General features: G+C 38.8%; 1 protein-coding gene across 2 annotated transcripts in view; it reads left to right on the top strand.

Moving 5' to 3' along the window:
- DIP2A (DIP2 acetate--CoA ligase A) overlaps positions 1-17,096 on the top strand; it is a 104,623-nt gene that overhangs the window by 65,837 nt on the left and 21,690 nt on the right. For both annotated transcript variants that reach the window (XM_090144580.1, XM_090144579.1), the window contains exons 9-23: positions 203-298; positions 528-634; positions 1,339-1,462; positions 1,792-1,901; positions 2,305-2,407; positions 3,544-3,608; positions 3,928-4,021; positions 4,460-4,579; positions 6,005-6,119; positions 6,426-6,565; positions 13,024-13,160; positions 14,123-14,203; positions 14,313-14,440; positions 15,404-15,518; positions 16,638-16,839. In XM_090144580.1, coding sequence (XP_090000706.1) covers positions 203-298; positions 528-634; positions 1,339-1,462; positions 1,792-1,901; positions 2,305-2,407; positions 3,544-3,608; positions 3,928-4,021; positions 4,460-4,579; positions 6,005-6,119; positions 6,426-6,565; positions 13,024-13,160; positions 14,123-14,203; positions 14,313-14,440; positions 15,404-15,518; positions 16,638-16,839 — 1,737 coding nt within the window. The remainder of the gene's footprint in view (positions 1-202; positions 299-527; positions 635-1,338; positions 1,463-1,791; positions 1,902-2,304; positions 2,408-3,543; positions 3,609-3,927; positions 4,022-4,459; positions 4,580-6,004; positions 6,120-6,425; positions 6,566-13,023; positions 13,161-14,122; positions 14,204-14,312; positions 14,441-15,403; positions 15,519-16,637; positions 16,840-17,096) is intronic.

Genomic DNA, 17,096 nt, shown 5'->3' with positions numbered 1-17,096 from the left:
TGTTTCTTAAATTTTAGTTAAATTTCTGTGCAGATTAGGGTTTTTCTTTTTAGGCCAAGCAGTTTGATTCTCCCTAGTATTTGCTAATGTAACTGCTAATTCTGTTCTAATACAACCAGCTTGCTTGTATATAGATTTTGTCAATTGCTGGCTGAATTTTGCAATTTAAACCTCTATTTTTTTATTTCTTCCTCATCTTTAGGCAAACTCTGGAGTCGGAGCTTGAAGTTAGCATATACCCTGCTAAACAAGCTAACCAGTAGGAATGAACCACTGCTAAAGCCTGGAGACCGGGTAGGTTTGTTTGAGGTCACCTGTATGGATAAAATAGAGAGTAAGGAACAGCTTCAGCTTTGTAATATTGTGATTTGTAATATTATGTATAATCACAGCTCTCACTGTTTCTCTTCCTATTTTGTGAACCTGGATAGTGCTGTGACATTTTTGTCCCACAGATTTTTAAAAAGGTGCCACCCAAATGACAACAAAAAGCATTTCATGTTATTCTAATGTATTTTTGTAGGTAGCTCTTGTATTTCCTAATAGTGATCCAGTTATGTTTATGGTGGCGTTTTATGGATGTCTCCTGGCAGAGCTTATCCCTGTGCCAATAGAAGTTCCACTAACAAGAAAGGTAGGCGAATACATCCAAAAAATTCATAGCTTCATAAATGAATTGGAGAGGGATGGGTGGTATCTGGTTCTTAATGGGATCCCTCCAAGCCTGCACATTTGAAGGCAGTACTGTGCGTCAGCTGAATGACTCACTCTGCTCCTCCAGAACCTAGTAGACTGAAGTGCATATTCTAAGAGATGGGACAAAATTTTGTGAACCTAATAATTTTACTATTTTAGGGTGCGTCCTTATAGAAATTGTTTTAATATGTTCTTTTGGAACAGATCTATATTTTTTTGGTTTTTTTTTAATCAAAATATAACACAGAGGTGCAATATTTTCAGCTCTCAGGATGAATAGTGGGAACGGAGGCAAGTATAACAGGCTCTGCACTTTGGTGCCTCAAGTCTCAGAAACAACATCAGACTGGCTCTGTGTCTTAATGAAACATATGAACTTTCTACAGGGTTGGAGAATTGTGTACAATTTTGTTTCTGCTGCTACTGTTCTTCCATTGCTTACCAGACTACTCCCTAATCTGACACAGTTCACCCTAAGCAAAACTGTATTTTGAGTGTAGATTTCAGTGCTATCATGAAAGGTCTTTGCACCTTTCTTTTTCCTTGTGATATAAATTGGCTTAGTATTTTCAAAACATGGAAAAATTGCTGTAAACTGTTCCTGATTATTTGTGAGTTTGCTATAATATGGTTTCGCCGTAGGATGCTGGCAGCCAACAAATTGGCTTTCTTTTGGGCAGCTGTGGAGTAACGCTAGCTTTAACCACTGATGCTTGTCAGAAAGGCCTTCCTAAAGCTCAAACGGGTGAGGTGGTTACATTCAAAGGTATGTTTTCAAAGTACTCGAAATTTATTTTAGTATAAGAAATGTATATATTGATTTTTACTGTTAAGCCACCTCTTCGAGTTTGCTTGCAAGCTTCTAGTTTATGTATAAAGAATTGCCATTATTGTCAAGAGAGTACTTAGTGCTCCTCCTTCTTCCCGTCAGGATTGTGATGCTGCAGCCATAGCTTGACTCACATTGTTATCCTGGAATACTGGGGAAAGAAAAAAAAAAAAAAAGATTTTGGTAGTGTAATGACAGTAATTTGTGGTTTTCTGTTTGTTGTTTTTTTGTTTTTTTCTTTTTTTGTTTTTGTTTTTAATTTGAAGGTTGGCCTCGTCTCATTTGGTTTGTGATTGATGGGAAGCATCTGGCAAAACCAGCTAAGGATTGGCATCCACAATTACGGGATGCCAGTGCTGAGATTGCTTATATTGAGGTGATCCAGTATAATATGCTTAACATATTGTTACACTGTTCCCATTTAAGTCACAATGCATCTTCCTTCTTCGATCTTCTGGTGCTACAGAAGAGATGACTGTAATATGTATAATTGTGAAGCAAGAGTTCTTCTCTCAAAATTACTGGGAAAACTGTCATACTGAGTATGACTAAAGACTGGGAATAATTGGCATTTTGGGATCCCTGGGACACTTTGTTTCATTAGGGTAGGGTGTTAGTGTTTTCTCTGAACTTAAGTTGCATCTCTTACATTAGTTATTTTCTTTAAAAAATGTAAATATCTGCCTCTTCTATTTATCTTTTCAGTTCACTACTGTACGTTTTCTTTACTTTCTGTATTTGTTGTTAAACTAATGCGTGTGTAAACTTTCTCTTTTCAGTACAAAACAAGTAAAGAAGGCAGCACTGTGGGCATTACTATATCTCATGCTTCCATGCTGGCACACTGTCACGCATTGACTCAGGCATGTGGGTATTCAGAAGGTAAGTTAGGTATAACTTGAAAATGACACCTACTGCTCTGATTGTTCAGGAAAATTATGTCACAAAATCACGTTTCCTGCCATAAAATAACTTTAGGTCTTCTCTGTGAATATCATACAGAATCTGTCGTACGATGCTGTGAAACTGCTGACTGCTTTTTCAGCTGACATGGTCACATGCAGTTCACTTTTCCTAAAGGTCAAAAATATTTGAGGGTATAGAAGATTTCTATATATTTCCATGTATATGGGTTCATACTCTCCACTACTCGTGGAGTTCTTAGTTGTGCAGGGGCTGCATGGATATGTGGCTGGCTTACTGGAGTATTTTATTAATTGGGAAATAGCTATGTATGCTCTTGTATTTTTTGAAAACTAAACAAGACTAATAAGTACTTGAAGAAACATTTATTTTACATTCAATCATCCTCCATCCTTAATTAGCAGATTTCACTTGATCAGTAAAAGACATCCTCCTAAAATCTGGTTAGATCCTATGCCAAATTTTGATTTATGTTTGGAATCACATAAGTTTGAATTTCTCAGAGAAAGCACTGAAGAAAATTTCATACAGCTGTGGTAGTATTTCTCACTAATTTGATTCTTTTGAATACAGTTGAACCACTTTTAGTTGAAAATTTCTTCAACTGGCATCAAAATCAGAGTTTCAGTATGTAGTTTTTGGACAAAGGTAACAAGCACTCAAAATAGTATTAAACTGAATATTATGTCTCATAGATAAAATTATTACAAAGAATTTAATCGTAATTTTAAGGTGATTGTAATAAATAAGGCACTTTCAGGCACTGAGAGAGAGCTGAGGTGCTGGAACAGGCTGCCCAGAGGTGTTTAAGGCCAGGTTGGATGGGCTCTGGGCAATCTGATTTAGTACTTGATGTAGTGGCTTGCAACGCTGCCTGTAGCAGAGGGGTTGGAACTTGATGATCCTTGATGTCCCTTCCAACTCAAGCCATTGTACGGTATGATTCTATGATAAAGCATCCTATATTATAGACAAAAAGACATGGCAATATAGTTTTGAGTTGTTAGGTGTGTTGAAAGTTTCATAGTTGCTTGAACAAATATCTTAAATTCATAGATGTTTTCATAAAACTGCTTCTTTTCCTTTGCTTTTAGCGGAAACTCTAACAAATGTGTTGGATTTCAAAAGAGATGCTGGCCTTTGGCATGGGGTATTAACAGTAAGTGTTTGAATGAATGAAAAAAAAAGCCTGTAACCAGAATCTTCTCTTTGGAGGATTGCTTTGGCTTCAGTATGAGGTCATAAACCATCTCAAGCTATATTTCACTATTTATGCATTTAAGAATAGAGTATCCCTTTTTCACTAACCAACTGGACAGATAGTTTGCCTGCTATTGGCTGTACTCATAAGTACCAGTTAGATGTAATAGATACGCTGTAGCTGTGATAGCTCTGATTTTTTTTCTTTATTTCTTAAGACATTGATACATTCTGCCTCCCAGACACTTCAAACTTTATTTTTGAATGTTTTTTCTCAGAGCGTTATGAACAGAATGCATGTCATCAGTATTCCCTATGCATTAATGAAGGTTAATCCACTTTCCTGGATACAGAAAGTTTGCTCATACAAAGGTAACCTTAAAATATTTTTGCATTAACTAATCTGAGAAAAATCTGTTTCTATGTCTATTGTATGACAGACCACTGGTGTTTAATCTAGCTGATGTCCTTTGCCATTGTTACTCATCAGCTTCAGCAAACAAGTACTGCATTATAGTGGTAAAAGTTCTGATAGAATGATTGATGATTGACTTTGATGTCTTCTTGTGATAGATGTTTAAAGGCAACTGTATTTATTGTAATGCTACTAGAGTTTATAGTAAGTGTTTAGATTCTGTCATCAAGTCCATTTGGAGACATTGTATGTACACATGTCTTTGCAGTAAAATGGTAGTAGATTGTAACTAGTTTTATAAATGTATATTTTTGTGTAGATACATGATTTTATAATTTCTGTCTTTATTCTGCACACAAGCCATAATTATTATTATTATTATTTGTTACTTTCAGCCCGTGTTGCTGTAGTAAAATCACGTGATATGCACTGGTCACTTTTGGCTCAGAGGGATCAGAGAGATGTCAGTCTAAGCTCCTTACGAATGTTAATAGTGGCAGATGGAGCAAATCCATGTGAGTATGGACGTATTTTCTGACCTGTCAGTCCAAGGTGAACTGAAACACACATAAGTCATGGAAGTCTGGACCTGTGCTATTGCAACTCAACAGTTAATCTTCAACAAAAGAGACAGCAGCAGCCTTTCTTTTTCTAAGGATAGCTTGAATAGGAAACATTTCATTACTTATTATATAACCAATTTTTGGCAATGTAGTTTTTTGGAACAGTCTTTTTAAAGTAAATCATAATGCCACTTTCAAAGTAGGTGCCCATGTAGTGCAGCAGATAAAATGTATGAATTGGAAATGTCTGATTTCTGTACATTACCATGGAGTTCATGTCAATCATGCAAGGACATAAAAATTGAAGAAGTCAGAGCCTTAACTCAAAGCAATAATACATATTATTAACTAGGGTAATTGGTAGAGCCTTACCTTTTTCTGTAAACAATACAGTGGTGATGGACAGCAAATCGAGAAAAAAGCAGCTAGGAGGGTTTGTTGGTTGGTTTGTTTTCATCCTGCAACTGGCGAGGATGTAAGGATATAACTTTGGGGCTTAGTTTTGCTTGTGCATCAGAAAATGGATGGTATTTCAGGTTTGCTGGAGGTTAGTTACATGATGAAAGGTCAGCACATGCGTTGGCAGAATATGAAAACTTGAACTGGTCTTGCTAGGATGATTATTGTTCTAGGCAGCTTTTCAGAGGTGATGCATAGAAGGCATTACACATTTAATTCTGTAGTAAAATGCATACTATTTGTATGCTGGTGGTGTCATTGCTTTTTCATTGCTGTTTGCACATCTTAGCTGTATGTATCTCTGTAAATGACTTTTTCATCAGTGTTGTACTGTTACGTGAATTTATATGAAGTTACCCTATACCCAGGATATAGCATGATCAGTGAAGTTTGCCTTGTTTTATGTACCATGATTGCAGATCTGTAAAACACAAAGCTGTAGGACATACAGTATCCCTGTACATTTTGAGCTGTGTGCTTATGGCAAGGTAGAGTTCTGAACAGAAGTGAGGATCTGTCAGAAGCATGTGATTTGATTTTTAAATGCTGCGGTCTCAGTACGAAACACTCATGTAAGAACTGTAGAAACTGTCAGGTACAGCTACCCCTACTGATGAAATAATCACTGCATCACTGGAGGACTTTCAGTGATGGTAAGCGTTACAGAACACTATTGGAGAAAGAGTAAGTTGTGAATTTCATTCTGTGAATTAGTTGTTAGCCATTATTTTGTTCTTCAGATCTACAATCTAGAAGTAGGGAAAGCTGTCCTTTAGTTTAAAAGTATGTAGTTTTTGTGCAAGAATGCATTCATATTTGTACTGGTGAGGTTAGAGTAAGCATAGACATTGGAACTCTGCAGATCAAGCTTTCCTGCACTTGGCAAAATGTTTCCAATGTTGTTACTGTTCTTTTTAGGGTCAATATCTTCATGTGATGCCTTCCTGAATGTATTTCAGTCCAGAGGTTTGAGACCTGAGGTAATCTGCCCGTGTGCTAGTTCCTCAGAGGCACTCACTGTTGCTATTCGCAGGTAATTTTTTTTTTTTTCCTGAGAAGCTGACTGCAAAAAAATTCTTGACTATTGAAATATATGTGTTGCTAAGATGACAGTCAGAAAAGACAGCTACTCACATATGTACTCACATACAAAGACCTAGACAAAGTCTGAGGCTTGCAGCTATCTCATGCATACCAGTCTTGAAGTCTTGTTTGTTTAAGATAAAAAATCATTCTTTTGTTTAACCTTAATAGACCTGACAGAATTGCACAGTGCTTTTGATGGACCTAATGCCATTGCTCTGTTGATTCACGAGTGATTTGACTTACTGTTTTTCAGACCTCCAGAACTGGGTGGACCTCCTCCAGGGAAAGCAGTTTTATCTATGAATTGTCTGAGTTACGGTGTGATAAGAGTGGATACAGAAGAGAAGTTGTCTGTTTTAACTGTACAAGATGTTGGTCAGATTATGCCTGGAGGTAGGAAAACTTTTAATATACATTTAAGCATAACCCATGTAAGTTTACTATTGTACCTGTGCTGTTAAAGTAAATAAAACTGGTAAATGAGAAGTATCTTTAAGGTAGTGTGACTCAGGTTTTGACACATTACCTAAAAGCTTTAATATCGAGTGCTGTCTGAACTAGGGACATTCATAAATGTTCACAGAGGAGATTAACTGATGGTAAATTTGAGTCATCATAGATTTTGGAATATGCAGGTGCTCCGTGGCTGATTTTTACAGTGGTCTTGTTCATTTGTCAGTGTTAGTGCTGACGGATGTACAGATATGCAGCAACAAATGCAGCAGAAAAAAAAACAACTCTTAAAGCTTACTAGGAAATGTGATGTTTTATCCATCAGAAGTGTCTGATTGATAGTCTGTGCATTCATACAGAACCACAAGCCACTCAGCCTGCATAGTGTGACTCAGAGCAAAGCCTGGCTGAGATTGCTGGCTTGTTGGCGATTGTTGCTGGCTTGTTGACTATTTTCGTAGCCTTTACTATTATTGCTGCTTTTTTAATTTTATCATTAGCTCTCCAGCATTCCAAGACCTGTCTTTCTGCTGATGTGGCCTTACCCAGCTTGAAGTGTTTATTTATGGCCTAGGCACCTCGGTTGGTTAGCATTGATGTTTTTCATCTTTGGAACTGGTATTAAGTGTACAACCTGCTGCCAGCTCTCATTTTGAATTGCTACAGAGTCTTTGTGAGAAACATGTTTTATGTAGTGTGTGGTATGCTGGAAATTCCCAACAATTTCTTGAAAATTCAGGAAGCGGCAATTTTGGAGTTTCTTCTCAATAACAGTGTGACACTGAAACTCTGTCTGAAAAATCAGCATGCTTAGGTGTTGAAATGTATTTACACCAACGCACGGGGAATAAACATGATGAGGTAGATGTGTGCAGCTGCAGAACTACAATCATGTTGGGATCACAGAGACGTGGTGGGATAGCTCTCCTGGCTGGAGCACTGCAGTGGAAGGATGCAGGATCTTTAAGAAGGGAAGGTGGGGAACATGATGAGTTTTCCTTTATGTGTGAGAACAGTTGGAGTGCATGGAGGTCTGCCTGGGCACAGATGAAGACCTGTGTGAGGGCTTGTAAGTAAGGACTAAAGAGCAGACTGGTGTAGATGACACTGTAGTGGGTGTCTGCTGTAGGACACCCGACCAGGAACAAAAAGTGAATGAGGCCTTCTACCAACAGCTAGAAGCATCCTCATATTTGTGGGCCCTGCTCCTCATGGGGGACTTCAGACACCCCCGTGTTGCTGGAGGGACAACACAGCAGGGCACAGGCTGACCAGGTTGTTCTTGAAGTGCAGTGGTATCAGTATTCCTGACCTAAGTAATAGAGGATCCACTGAGGAAAGATGCTCTGCTAGACCTTATACTCACAGAAACGGAGATCGTTGAGGATGTGAAGATTGAAGGCTGCCAGGGTCATGAGATAGTCAAATTTTAGATCACGAGAGGAAGGAGCAGGGCAAAAGTAAGATCACGATGCAGGGCTTCAGGAGAGCAGACTTCAGGCTCTTCATGGATTGGCTTGAAAAGAGTCCTAGGGGATAACACTGCAGAGAGGAGAGAGGCCCAAGAAAGCTTATTAATATTCTGAGATCTCCTCCTCTAAGCTCTTCTGATTTAAAATGTCATTTACTGACCATAACTTTATACAGTAGTAAGAAAAATTGAGTGACTTGCCTGATGTGAGGGCAAGTTGGAGTTAAATGTGTGTGTATCCATCTAGTGCCTCAAAGTAATATATTGTAGTTGATGTTGTAGTAATATTGTAGTAATATTGTAGTTGATGGCTGTTGCTATTTTGAAACATAGCAGTAAGTGGCAAAACTACTTACAGGTTAAGCCAAAGTTGAGCATCTTAATTCATTAAGTGTTTTAAAAATCTCATCAGCATCCAGCTATCAGTAACTGAGGCAGACTAACTTCAATTTGGCAAAATGCTAAAAATATCGTCTCCGGAAGTATTTTTTAGCAGAAATATCTCTGTACTTCTCCAAAGACAGAACGTATGCAACAGAGTGCTTTTTAGGTGATAATTCAAGGATTTTGTTCCCTGTGACTCAAAAAAAAAAGAAAAAAAAAAAAGAATGCTTCAAGAGTAGGAAAAAAGTAAAAAAAAGTAAAGATGTGGGCAAAATTTGTGCCAAATGAAAAGAAATTGTTGAATTAAACATGAATGGCTTATTTTCAAACGAGTCTGCATGTACATTCTAATAGTGGATATATTTGTGACTTGCCTTGTAAGATTTACACTTTTTCCTATGTAGTAGTCATGGAGGATGGATATACTCTGATCCTTCTTGCTTGGTGTTTGGCATACAGGAGAGAACATACCACCATTTCTTTCCCTGTCAGTTGCCCTCTTGAATTACTGGCCTGACTGATGACTCTTGGTCTTTCCCTGTTCTTTTCACTTTCTTTAGATTGCAGTACTTTTAACAAAGACCTAATCTGTGTCATATGCCATCCCTGAAGGTAGTGCTCCCTCTTCTGACCCCTGTCAAACACTTTGGTAAGGTCTTGAAAATTGGTACATGCCCTGGTCATTCAAGCATCTTACAACATAGGAGCTCACATTCCTGAATTTCATTTGGTCAACTGAAGGTTAAAATAGATGATCTCTGAGGTCCCTTCCAACTTTCTCTGTGATTTCTAAGAAGGGAGACAAGAAGACCCTTGAAGATCTAGGTGGACTTCATTCAGGAACAAGCTGTTTAAAAGGTAATGGATATAAAGAATCCACTTCTGTCTCCTTTTCTTCAGATCTTGCTACTTGTTCTGAAACACTGGAGGTCCATCTACTTTCAGGATCTTAATCAGCAAATAGGATGGAGCCCTTAGCACCAGCATGATGCCTTATGTCACTCCTGTTTAATCCATAGACCGTTCTTGATGCCATGTTGCCTTGGCTGTTCACTTTCATTATCAACTATGAATGCCAATCGCAAGAGCCACCACAGAAGCAAGCATCCATGAAGAATGTTCCCATGAAAAACAGCATGGGAATTCATAAAATAGAACATAGTGTGCATTTCGCTGAAAGCTTCTCTAGTTCCTGTGAGTGATTATGTTTTCTCTCACCTGTTGATAAGCTGAGATTGTTTTGCATGTTCTTCTGTTTGGGAGCCAACCTTGATAAGAAGCAATGTTTGGTTCATAAGGGCCTTTAATTCTTTTTTTTTTTTTTTCCTTCTTTTTTTTCTTTTTTTCAAATTGGACTGGTAAGGATGGTAGTCCAGAACTCCTACTTCCCCCTCAGATGGAATGTAATTGTCATGTCACCTATCATCCTGGAAGATTGTTAAGCCTTACGCTAGGATATGGATGCTTGGGGGGACTTAACCAGATTCAGTTTTGCCTCTCTGCTACTTCCTGACTTACTGTTTCCATCCTTCTCATTCTGACTTTGACAGTACCCTCTCTAATCCAGAAGATCTATATTCCTATACCTCCTAATCACATAAAATCTGATTCACAGAAAAAGTGCTGCAGTACTTACTTCCTTACACTCAAGTAGAAAAGTGTAGGTTTGAGCCAGATCTTTAGCTTCTGCTAAAGACAAATGGGATGCATACTTTATCTTCAGTTTGTGGACATCTCTGTATCTGAAAGCATGTTTCCAGATGCGGCAGACGCCTCTTCACTGCAGAGGAAGTTAGTTCCTTTATCTCATTGCTTGATCTGTGAAAGGATTTGTTAGAAGGCAACTCTGTGATGCTTTTAATTATATCCTGAGGTTGAGAAGTTTCTTAATCTTAGTTCTCAGAATTTCTTGCAGCAGTCAGTTCTGTGTTCTGTTTGGCTTCAGTCTGCCACATTATGGCACTAGATGGTGTCCTACTGCAGAACCACTTTTGAAATTCTGCAGCAATGGGTATGCTTGTGACGAGATGTTCTCTTCTAATTTAAATGTTGTGCTCTGGATGCTTGTGTGATCACCTTTGCAGTATAGATTCTTGTTCATCCTAGTCTATGAATGCTCTTGCTTTATGCCTAATATCCTTCATAGAAGAATGGGGAATCAGATCAGTCTATTGTGCAGCCTCATATGCTGTTTTCTTTGAGGGTTTGGTTTTTCTGGACTCCCTGCAAGTATCTTCTATAGTGGTGGTAGAGGTGTTTTTATCCTAGCCTTTTGGTGTTTCTCCAGAGCCTTTCTGCTTCTAGAAAAGCTGCAATGCTAGGAGGGCCTCCTTTTTATTCTCATGCACCCAGGCCTTCCAGGAAGACTCACTCCCTACAAGAAGATCTTGGCATTCCAGTATTGGCACACAGTAACAATTGCAGAAGGATCTGCTATGAAACCATGAAAATGAAATGAAAGCACTCTCTAACAAGCATCGGGCTGTTGCACACCTGTGATGTTCTTCTCACGTTCATTTTGTGCTGTCCTTGAAATACTCAAAGCTGAATCTAGTCTTTGGTAGGGCATTGGTGCAGACATTTGTTTGCACAATAGGATTCTCATCCTCTGCCAGAAATCTTGTGGCAGGGCTGACTACTAGAAGTCATCATCTGTAAGAATGTACATGTGGACTCATTTGAAGAAAGAAAATTTTCCTACCCAGTAATCATTATTCTTCATGATGTGTAGTCCACATGTACATTCCTGTCCCATCTGCCTTTCCCTTCTCTCTAATTCTTTTTCAGATGCGATGCTGTTGAGAGCCTGAAATGGTGGTAGATGCATTCTCTTGTATATCACACATGAAGCAGGAAAAGAAGGAGAAGCAAGATTGCAGGCTCCACAGATACTGCAAAAGGAAAACCTTGCAGTAACACATGGCAGGGCAGAACTATGCCTGCTGTTAGAATGTATGTGTAGACTACCTATGTCATGCATTGGTTACTGGTGAGTATTTTTTTTGACTTGATGAGGGTGATAGGATTCTCCTTGGGCTTCTTGAATGGAGCACCATTGCAAAACTACAGGATAATCCACTGTTTTTTCCATGTTTGTGAACGAGTTGAGGGTTTGCAGCATTGACTACAAGCTGTCACTGTCCCCAGCTAATTACAATTCCATATGCATTGTTATTTAAGCACTACATACAGAGTTCTAAGATAGTCAAACTATTTCCTGTGGTGAGAAAGTATCTGCTTAAATTTTTGTCTTTTATAATGTTTCTCCTCCTAAACTGGGTTTTTCTACATGAGTAAATCATGAACTGCTGGCTTATACTGTGTACTTTAATTCTGGCCTTGTGGTTCACATCAGTTTTCAGCAGCTGAAACTGTTGGTTCTATTTTGGACTCTGACTTGTGCTAAACAGGGAGTATAGTCTCCTTATTTGGCCAAAAAAGGTTAGCATGTCAGTGTCCCAAACTGTTAATAAATCTTTGTTGTTCTGATAGGTAATCTAGAGGTTGATTTATTTGTAGGGTGATTTATTGTCCTTCCTACTCAGACATAAGTTGTTGCCAACAGAACACAAGCAGAGTTCTTGGTCAACACCTGCGACAAAACTGGCTGTATCATGTACTGGTTTCAGATGCCACATCCCATTTATGATTTCTCTTTGTAGTAGTTGAACTGTAAAAAAGTGAGAGCTATCTGTGTTATCAATTAAGACCGGCTAAATTGGAATACAGTAGTATGCTCTTTCATAATGGCTGTTGTTGGCTAAAATAATTCAAGCGGTCTTGATAGAAATGAACAAACTAAATAAATTTCAGAAAATTAACTTAAGATGTGATCAAAGGCTCTGTTTGTTTCATATTGACTCAAATAGCCTTTTTGATTTATTTTTAATCTGGTGAATGCTAAGCTAAACTTCCTTGTTCTAGTATGCCTTCTCCCTTTCCTTTTTCCTTTCCCTTTGGGGGTGGGAAAAGATGACTCCAGAGTCTGTAAGCAAGGAGTCTGCTTAGCCAGAAAAGCCTCTGAAGACTGTTTCAGGAGGCAAATACCAATGGCCAGAGCAAAGATCAGTGTAGTATTTGATTTGATTTGATTTTCTGTCGATTTCTAGTGTGTTTCTCACATAACTTAAGGGGTGATACTGTGAATACCAGAATGTGCAATAATAACATAAAAGGAATGGTATGTCTGTAATTAGTATCTTTTCATCTTTCATCTTAAAACTCATGTCAGCTTTCATTTGATCAAGACATCAGCCTTCATGCTGAAAACCAATTGCTACTGTTCTGTTGCAGCTTAAAATAGGCTGTGAAGCATTATAGTAAAACAAACAAAATGTTTGCAAATTTGTACCTTTCATAACTTTCAGAGCACATTGCTCTGGCTGTTAGAAAGATAGAGCTCTCTTTCATGCTGTGTCTATTGCTGTAGCTGATAGATAATTGGTACTAAAATCTTTGCCTGCCTAACAGTAGCCATGTAACTTCTGTATCACTTGCTGAAACGTAGGAATGCTATGATTCTGTTTTCTTCTTTTCCCCTTAGCTAAGGTTTGTGTCGTGAAGGTGGATGGGACTCCTTACCTGTGTAAAGCTGATGAAGTTGGAGAGATATGTGTGAATTCAGGCACAACTGGAATGGCTTACTTTGGCCTCCTCGGAATCACCAAAAATGTGTTTGAGGTTTGTCTTTTTCCTATGCAGTGTTGTACCCCCAGTATTTCTTCTTGCAAACAAACTTTTGTTTCCGATACTTTTAAATTTTATTTTTTATTACTGACTGTTGTTCATTCTTCATGTCAGAATGTGTCAGCTGTCTCTATATTCTGCAGTCCCATATTCTATCAGTGTTGGCGTTTCATGTCGTCTTAGTCTTATGTAAAGTTACCTGCAGACAATTTAGTGGCATACACTTGGGACACAGAGTTAGAAATCAGCTTAATATTTGTGATCTTCATACAATCAATATGCAGTTATAAATCAGTTGAAGAAGCTTCTCTTGTGTAGTGCAAATGCTATGTCATTCTTCAGAGTGAACTCTGGTGTTTGTTTGCTGTCATGTTTAGAATGGTAAGAGTCTGGATATGTGACATTTTGTTCCTAGCTATATGAAAGAAGAGATGAGAAGGATATAAGTCATAATCCTTATAGTTTGTCAAACGAAAGCAAAAGCATTTTGTCTGCCTGGATTTTTCCTCGCTGTTATCCCAATTTCAAGTTTCCCTTTTCTAGCAAGAAAGGAAAGGAAGTTCTCTAGGAGTCATGCTCACCAGTAGCATTGCAGTGGGCAGCAATTTGGAGACTTGGCTAAAGCGTGGGATTTTAAGCGAGATGAGAGAAATGCTGGGCTTAGTCTTCATTTTCAAGAAAGCTCTTTCTGTCTGTTTAGCATGCTGCACACCTTAGCTGTCAGCACTGTCTTTAACTAGTGAGAACACCAGCGAGAATCCTGATGTAATGGAGGTATGAGGGGAAAAAAAGGCAACGAAATTCTGGGTTAGATGAACTGAACTTCATTATTCATATTTCACAAAGTATTAAATGTTGTCGTCAGGTAGTTTTTCAGCTGAGCATAGAGCTGAAGTGAAACAGAGGCAGAAAGTATTTTAACTGAGTGTCTGAATATTTATTCTGTGTTTTTTCAGGCCGTTCCAGTGACAGCCACTGGTGTGCCTGTTTCAGATCAGCCCTTTACAAGAACGGGACTTCTTGGCTTCGTGGGTCCTGTAAGTGTGCACGAGCAATCTTGGCCTCGCGTTGTCCTGACACCCCGCTCTGAGTGATGGAGGAGTCAGGAGTTTATTTCTCCTCTGTCTGATCTTGTCTTCTTTTCAGGACTATCTGGTGTTTGTGGTAGGAAAATTGGATGGCCTAATAACAGTTAGTGGTCGCAGACATAATGCAGATGACGTGGTAGCCACAGCACTGGCAGTAGAACCAATGAAATTTGTCTACCGGGGAAGGTGAGTATATTAGAAACTTCACAAGCACTGGTTGAACAGTGTTACTTTTGTTCACCCTCAAACAATGGTGAAGCAATATGATCTATATGGGAGTTCTGCTTGTTAATTTTTACACGTGTACTGTGCAGGAAAGGTGACACGAGGTTGTAGTATGCCAAATAAAGACTTGACTGTCCCTGCTAATTTTAAGTGCCTCTTTAAAACCTCTTTTAAAACTTCTCTTGAGAAAGTCAAGTTAATCTTCACAGAGGATATAAAATACTTCTCCCCTTTGTCCCCCTGCGCACTCTCATGCAGAGTGGCCTAGCTAAGACCTTTGCAGCATGTTCTAAAGAACAAAGTAAAAATGTTGAGACAGCTCAGGGACTTTCAAAGAGTGTGTGTGCTGTATCGCTAGCCTGTCTGCTCTTCATTATGTTCAGGTATTTTTTCTCTGCACTGGTGATGATGTAGAACTGTTACTGACTGTTACAAAGCCAAGCTTTCTTTGTTTTCACATTGCTAGTTTAATTCACTTATCATAAAAATAATGGCAGTACCTAGTTAAGATGTGATTAATATTCTTTCCAAGAAGCTGCAGGCCTAAAACTAATTCACAAAGGGGACTAAGTATTTTCAGTGCATATACTGCTAATCTAGCACAGTTGTTGTCTGTCAGGAGAAATAAAGTATGTAGAAGCAAAAAGTTTAGTGTGCATGACGGAGTTAAATAGGCAAGATTTGCACAGACCCTCCATGTATGGAATCTGCCTGGGTTAAACACATAAGATTCACTTAACCCTCCAGCATAAATACATGGCAGAAATGAACCTGCATTTGTTCTGAATTTGTGATTTTGTGGTGATGTGGCATGAATGATGCTTGTATGTCTTGTACTGAAGACAATCATTTCCATGTTATAAGAAGCCATGCTATGTTCATCATATGTTGCATCTCATCATTCTCCTGTCCTTTGCATTACAGGATCGCAGTTTTTTCTGTGACGGTTTTGCATGATGATCGAATAGTGCTTGTGGCAGAGCAGCGCCCTGATGCGTCAGAGGAGGACAGTTTTCAGTGGATGAGCAGGGTTCTACAGGTAGTCAGATCTGTCCTTTCTCTCTTTCCAGGTGAATAAGGCTAATGTATGAGATGAGAATCTTAAAGCATCTGTTTTCCTTAAGAAAAATCTTTCAGAGTAACGAGAGTTAATGATAAGCTGACTGCTGAGTGTATTTCAGAGCTGACAGTTAACAACAAATTTGTAAAAAGACTTTCTCGCAGGATGTTTTTGAACTTAATGTTACTACAATGATAGTTTCTGTGTGTTTTAATTCTGCATATATCTACCAGTTTCATACTGACTAGGAGAGTTAAGTCTGAAAGTGTTTAAGGGTCTTTAGTGTTGAGTGTCAAAACAGATGCTAAAATCAAAGTCATTAACATCCTTATTCTAGATCACCAATGGTAAGCATTGAATCCTTTTTGCCTTGCTTGCTGTATTGTGCTTCTCTGGTGGGGCAGAAGAGAGAATTCTCATAGTAGCATTTAAGGATTTGGGAATGAATTGAGCAGTCATAGGGAAGTAAAAAGTGAGAGAGCGCAGGTATGGAAGAAGACTGGTGAGGGAACAAATGATGGGATGTCCAGAGAGAAAAACTTAAGGGAGGAGACCTCATAAGTGTAAGACAGTAATTATAGTTTCTGTCTGGTTTCAGTTTTCTAATTTTTTTAAGGGAATATCTGGTAATAAGCTGCTTTTCTCATGAGAATATATTATTCCTGCTTTTAGAAGTGTCTTAGCTAAAATAGAGAGTCAAGTTTGAGGCAGCAGGATGTTTTCCTTCCTGTTTTTGTGGTTTTATGTTCTACTGTGCTTCTGTGATTGTGCCATACGTGCTAAATTTGCTGTGATTTAGTTTTGGCTTTTTAAAATCTCTGCACTTTTTGCCCACTTTTAAGAGACTTTCCTAATCCCTGATGTGCAGGTGGCATCCCCTTGATAGAGTGCACAAGCCAAAGTCCTGGGTCTGCTCCTGCTCCCATTGAAGTCATGGCACAACTTCTATGAGTTCAGTGAGTGCAGAATTGGACCCTTTATTTGCAAATTGTGGTGCAAGTAAAAATTTTAATGTTATTAAGTGACTTGAATTCAAATTCTTGCTTTAGCTACATCCCAGCTGATAATGTGCAATGTATTTTCTTCTTCTCTATCAAGGCAATTGATAGCATTCACCAAGTGGGCGTCTACTGTCTTGCCTTGGTGCCAGCCAACACTTTGCCAAAAGCACCACTTGGAGGAATTCATATTTCAGAAACCAAGCAGCGCTTTTTAGAGGGTGCACTGCACCCTTGTAATGTCTTAATGTGCCCACATACTTGTGTTACTAACCTGCCTAAGCCTCGACAGAAACAACCAGGTGAGTAAATCAGAACATGTTCTGCATGTCTCCTTCTGACAGCACGTGTAGAGGATGCCCCAGTGGCAGTGTGAAGCTCAGGGCCTTGTGTATTGGATGGCTGTAAGATGCCTAAGTTAGCAGAACTAGTGGTTTTGTCAGAGCACCCTGTGCTCAGTGAGGACATTATGGTCTGCCTTTAATCCCATGTAAATGCAGGGACAGCCAGCATGTACCAATTTCATGCTTCCATAGCTATACTGTAAATTGTCCCTGTG

This window comes from Phasianus colchicus, chromosome 7 (assembly GCF_987193195.1).
Source record: "Phasianus colchicus chromosome 7, bPhaCol1.hap1.1, whole genome shotgun sequence".
NCBI lineage: Eukaryota > Metazoa > Chordata > Aves > Galliformes > Phasianidae > Phasianus > Phasianus colchicus.
This window is presented reverse-complemented; position numbering and strand designations above follow the sequence as displayed.